At 48.5% G+C, this 6,162-nt stretch overlaps 1 protein-coding gene across 1 annotated transcript; it reads left to right on the plus strand.

Annotated features, from left to right (window-relative positions):
* Positions 1 to 296: 296 nt before the first annotated feature.
* LOC134288946 (uncharacterized) lies at positions 297 to 5,900 on the plus strand. Its single transcript, XM_062854877.1, has one exon. It carries the CDS (start codon positions 297 to 299, stop codon positions 5,898 to 5,900), a length of 5,604 nt encoding a protein of 1,867 aa, XP_062710861.1.
* Positions 5,901 to 6,162: the final 262 nt, after the last annotated feature.

Genomic DNA, 6,162 nt, shown 5'->3' on the forward strand with positions numbered 1-6,162 from the left:
ATTTAAATGAATTATTCAACAATTTTGATTGTTAATAGTAGGTCGCTCGAAAGCATTGTCCTCCCACGAAACACTCCGGGTACGAATTCATAGAAACCCACAAACGTGAGTGTTCAAACTTCAAACGTAACCTGTAAAAGTAAACATGTAATTAACGCTTCATATGAATTTCAGGAAATTTTTAATATCGTCATCAAAATAAACATATTCAAAAATTACGGAAACTGTTTCAATCGTTGCTGGAAGCAACACATTAAAAATTTCGTTTCCCGGACCAGCTGAGGATAAACTAAACGATGCCACCGCTTGCACCTCCTCCAGAACGTAGTTGTTTGATGTGCCAATCGGAAGACGACAGCCGGATGGTATGCTGTGACGGCTGCCACAACTGGTTCCACTTCGACTGTGTCGGAGTGACGGAGTCCATTGCTCATCACCCGTGGATCTGTCCGAGCTGCGTCAAACCAAGTACCAAAGGACCACCATCTGCGACTGGCGAGTCAACGTCAGCACCACCGACAGTCAAACAATCTGTGCCAGCCGCACCACCACTCGCGACAGATCCGCTAGGTTTATCTGCACCACCAAATTCATCTGGGCCGCCAGCCCCATTCGCGCCATCAGCTCCATTCGCTCCAGCAGCGCCCTCCGCACCGCTGGTTCCTTCAGTGACATCGCTTCAGCTGCCTGTAGATCTGCAGCTAAAAATGCTTGAAGAAGAGCGGGAGATCGAGCGAAAATATCTTCAGCGAAAATATCGGCTAATGATGGAAGCATCCGGAACAGCTCATAACCAACCTTCAACTTCTCAAGCGATTCATGACGACAGCTTTCGCCAGCCACCATGTCATTCCTCACCGTTTCGGCCAACTCATCCTGTCGTTCCAGAGCTACACCTCCTCGAAGGCACCGGTGCAGCGAACGAAACAGGGTTACTTAATTCGAGCCAAATCGCTGCTCGTCACGCGGTAGCCAAGGAACTGCCGGCGTATAGCGGTGAACCAGAGGAATGGCCGCTGTTTATAGCAACGTACGAGAACACAACTAGACTTTGCGGGTACACGCCGGAAGAAAATATGGTTCGGTTGCAGCGCTGTCTCCGGGGTAAAGCACTAGAAGCGGTGAAATGCCAATTACTTCACCCGGCCAATCTAGACTTCGCCCTTTCAACTTTGAGGATGCTCTTTGGCCGTCCAGAAATTATTGTGCATACCCTCATCGAAAAAATCAACCGAATACCGGCACCCAAGGCAGACAGGCTCAGTACGCTTGTGGACTTCGCACTAGCCGTCCGAAACATGGTCGCTACGGTAAAAGCCTGTAAGCTAGAAGAACATCTGTATAACATCACCCTACTTCAAGGTCTGGTAGACCGGCTTCCAACGATGATTAAACTGAACTGGGCAACGTACCGTGTTCAACTACCACGGGTTTCGCTTGTGGAGTTTAGCGACTGGCTGTATACTGTAGCGGAAGCAGCAAGTACGGTAACGATGCCGACACCCGTTGTTGCTTACGACAAGTTACGTCGCGGCGCTAAGGAAGATGGGTTTCTTCACGTTCATTCCGAACACGAATCAGGTGCTAGTTCAATACAGCGGCCGAAAAATTGCTGTTTGATTTGTCAAGGATCATGCAACGCCGTAGAGACTTGTCAGGAGTTCCTTAATCTCGATCACTCCGACCGATGGGCTGCTTTGCGCGAGCATAAGTTGTGCCGAACCTGCCTAGGAACCCATCGAGGACTCTGTAGGTCAGGCGACATATGTGGTAGGAATGGATGCACATTCAAACACCATCGCCTGCTTCACAATGACCGTAGCGAAATCAACGTTCCCGCTACCAGGTACCCTACACAGTCCAATCAGACCACTAACACCGAGTCGTCCGCCAGTGCTACCCAGTACAACTGTAACACGCACAGATGGAATGAGAAGTCAGTACTGTTCCAATACGTACCTGTAATACTTCACAGTAACGGGAATACAGTGCATACCTACGCATTCATTGACGGTGGATCCCATATGACGCTGCTCGAGGAGGACCTGGCTGCAGAACTAAACCTCCGGGGAGAGAAGCATCCTCTCTGTATTCGCTGGACGGCCGATCACTGTCGCTTCGAGGATAACGCCGAACGTATTTCGCTTCAAGTCTCCGGAACGCAAAGTGGTAGCACCAAATTTTCTTTGATGGACGTGTTTACCGTCAAAGACTTGAAATTGCCTGCGCAGTCTCTCTCTGTAGCAACTATGTGCAAACGCTACAGCTACCTAAGGGGGTTACCTGTTCAGTCATACAACGACGTGCGCCCCCGTCTTCTGATAGGGATGAACAATATACGGTTGGGCCACCCCCTAGATAGTCGTGAGGGCAGAGAGAACGAACCGATAGCAACAAGAACGCGTCTAGGTTGGACAATATTCGGAATTTGTTTGGATGATCATCCGAAACCGATAACAGTCCCATACAGTTTCCACATCTGCTCCCACTCACAAAATGATGAGGATGATCTACACACCACGGTAAAGAACTACTTTGCACTGGAGAGTTTGGGAATCGCCGCACCCAAAAAGGAATTGCTTTCAACGGACGACGAACGTGCTGTTAAAATACTGCGGGAAAACACGCGGCTCGAGAACGGCCGATATAGCACAACTCTATTATGGAAATACGACGACGTACGTTTGCCAAACAATAAAGCAATGGCCCTCAGACGTCACCACTGCCTTGTAAAAAGAATGAAACGCGAACCATCGCTAGGCGAAGTACTCAGAAAGAAAATAGCCGACTACATCCAAAAGGGATTCATTCGTAAGCTGTCGCCTGAGGAGGGGCGAAAGGCAGGTGACCGCATCTGGTACCTACCTATTTTTCCTGTATCAAACCCAAACAAGCCAGGCAAAGTTCGCATCGTGTGGGATGCTGCAGCATCGGTCGCAGGCACGTCTCTGAACTCCGTCTTACTAAAAGGTCCCGATCAATTGAAGCCCTTGCCTTATATACTCTACAAATTTCGGGAACGACCAGTCGCTATATGTGGAGACATAGAGGAAATGTTCCACCAGGTCAGGATGAGCGATGAGGACCAGCAAAGTCAACGTTTCCTGTTTCAAGATAACACGGACGCAGCCGAACCAGATGAATATGTAATGACGGTTATGACCTTCGGTGCTACTTGCTCACCAAGCAGCGCACAATTCATCATTAATCGTAATGCCGAGCGCTTCGAAGAGCAGCTACCAGCAGCAGTCGAGGCTATTCGAGAAAACCATTATGTTGACGACATGCTTGCCAGTGTCGATACAGAAGCAGAAGCCGTACAGCTAGCTAGAGATGTCCATTTCATCCACCAGCAAGGAGGGTTCAAAATGAGGGGCTGGATTTCAAATTCTTCGACCGTTATGGAGGCGCTCAACGGTACAGAAGCCGTCGAAAGGAATTTGGATCTCAATACAAATACCGCTCTGGAGAAAGTATTAGGGATGTGGTGGAATATCAAGTCGGACGAGTTCCAGTACAAACTGTCAAAGGAGCGTCACGCCGATCTCTTGTTCAATGCCAAGCATCCCACCAAGCGAGAGATACTCAGTGTTCTCATGTCCATATATGACCCTCTTGGATTACTCGCCAACTTCCTCATGCCACTTAAACTCTTGCTGCAGGAGATTTGGCGCTCAGGAGTGGCATGGGATGAGCCAATTGCAGATCCGCAACTCCAGAAGTGGAAGTCATGGTTGACCTATCTACCCCAGGCGGGTTCAGTACGGATTCGTCGGTGTTATACTGCACTGGCACCCTACGAACAGTTGACCACCGAGCTACACACGTTTGTGGATGCCAGTGAACTTGGCTACTGTGCGGTGTCCTATCTACGACTTGAACTAGGGGAACACATTGAATGCGTGCTGATAGGTGCCAAAACTAGAGTAGCACCGCTCAAATTTGTATCCATCCCCCGTCTAGAGCTCCAAGCAGCAGTGGTAGGCAGTCGTCTCGCTAAAAGCATTCAAGATGGTCATTCAATAAGGATAGGACGTCGGTTTTTCTGGACTGATGCCGCAGATGTGCTTTGCTGGTTACGCTCAGACCACCGTTCGTATTCACCGTTTGTGGCACATCGAGCATGCGAAATTCTAGAAACGACCGACATCTCCGAGTGGAAGTACGTACCGACTAAAGAGAACGTTGCTGATGAGGGCACCAAATGCCTACGAAAGTTGAGTCTTGATGCTACAAGCCGGTGGAGGAAAGGACCAACATTTATTTGGAAACCTATGGTGGAATGGCCTATGGAACCCCTCCGTAGGAGCATGACTGACCTAGAAATGCGGCCAAGTATGCTACACCATTCTGTGGTGAGTGAGCATCTAAAACCGGAAAACTTTTCAAGCTGGCGGCACCTGGTAACGGTTACGGCACTAGTTCATCGATTCCCTAACAATATTAGGAAAAGAATCGCAGGCGATGTACCTACAGTGGGCCCACTAAAACGCGAGGAGCTGCTTTGCGCTGAGCTGTTTCACTACAAGAGATGCCAAGAAGAATCTTACGCCGACGAACTGACACTACTGAAATCTACGGGTACAGGTAAGCGATATCTTCCAAAAAACAGTCGCCTCTATAAACTATGTCCAATAGTCGATACTGATGGAGTAATGCGCATCCACGGCCGCATCGATGCTTGCGACTACGTAGATGAATACGCTAAACACCCGATTATATTACCCCGAGGACATTTCGTTACGAAACTAGTTCTTCAAGATATTCATGAACGGTATCACCACCAGTGTCAAGAAACGTTCCTGAACGAGGCGCGAAGCAGATTTTATATCCCTAGAATACGCGCCGAATGTAAGAAAGTTGCATCTGATTGTCAGCGCTGTAAAATTCGACGGGCAACACCGACACAACCAGCCATGGGCGATCTACCTAAGGCCCGTTTAGCAGCATTTGTCCGACCCTTTTCCTACGTTGGAGTAGACTATTTTGGCCCGTATAATGTTGCAGTTGGCAGAAGAGTAGAGAAACGATGGGGCGTGCTAGTGACCTGTCTCACCGTGCGAGCTATTCATATAGAAGTAGCTCACTCTCTGGACACAGGGTCTTGCATTATGGCTCTACGTAATTGCTTCGCTCGACGAGGGGTCCCGGTACAAATTATAAGCGATCGTGGTACCAATTTTGTAGCGTCGGAGAAAGAACTGAAAAGAGCTTTGTCCATGGTGGATCAAGATGAGCTGATCAAGGAATTTACGTCGGAATCCACGTCATGGACATTCAACCCCCCTGCTACCCCCCATATGGGTGGAGCATGGGAGAGGTTGATACAATCCGTGAAGAAAATCTTATCGGAATTGCGGTTACCTCGCCTACCACGTGACGAAGTATTGAGGAGCAGTTTGATCGAAGTCGAAAACATAGTCAACAGCAGGCCACTAACGCACATACCTGTTGAGTTTGAATCATCGCCAGCTTTGACACCAAACCATTTTCTGGTGGGATCATCCAACGGGCTCAAGTCTCTTATTCCGTTCGACGATAGCGCTACGGCATTGCAGTGGTCCTACAAAGCATCGCAAACGTTAGCCAACCTCTTTTGGAGACGTTGGGTATCCGAATATTTGCCGACGATTACTCGTCGAACAAAATGGTTTACTCCAGCTAGCCCCCTGTCCGTTGGTGATATTGTCATAATCGTGGACCCGAAGTACCCCAGGAATTATTGGCCGAAAGGAAGGGTGTTAGCTACGACGATTTCCAAAGACGGCCAAGTGCGCCAGGCGACGGTGCAGACCGCATCAGGGATATTTCAACGATCAGTAGTAAACCTTGCAGTGCTGGATGTTGGTGCAAAGAATAGTAAGCCGGAAGCAGATCCGGTTACCGGGGGGGAGTGTTGATTGCGCCCACTGTGCGCAATCGCAGCACCTTCCATTCCAGCTACTTTGACAAGCCCTGACATTTGTCTCTGACAGATTAAGGGATAAAGGAATCGGTGGAATGTCAAAAGCTGCTGACTCATGGTGCTGAAGAGAGTTATTAATTGCTCGTGAAGAATTATTATAAAATTTCCTAAAAACTAAAATTAACTATTTGTATACAAACCTACGATATTACTGAATTATTATTGCGAAGGTTAGTTGCATTTTGGTAAGGATTAAG

Source organism: Aedes albopictus, chromosome 2, assembly GCF_035046485.1.
Source record: "Aedes albopictus strain Foshan chromosome 2, AalbF5, whole genome shotgun sequence".
NCBI classification, from domain to species: Eukaryota; Metazoa; Arthropoda; class Insecta; order Diptera; family Culicidae; genus Aedes; species Aedes albopictus.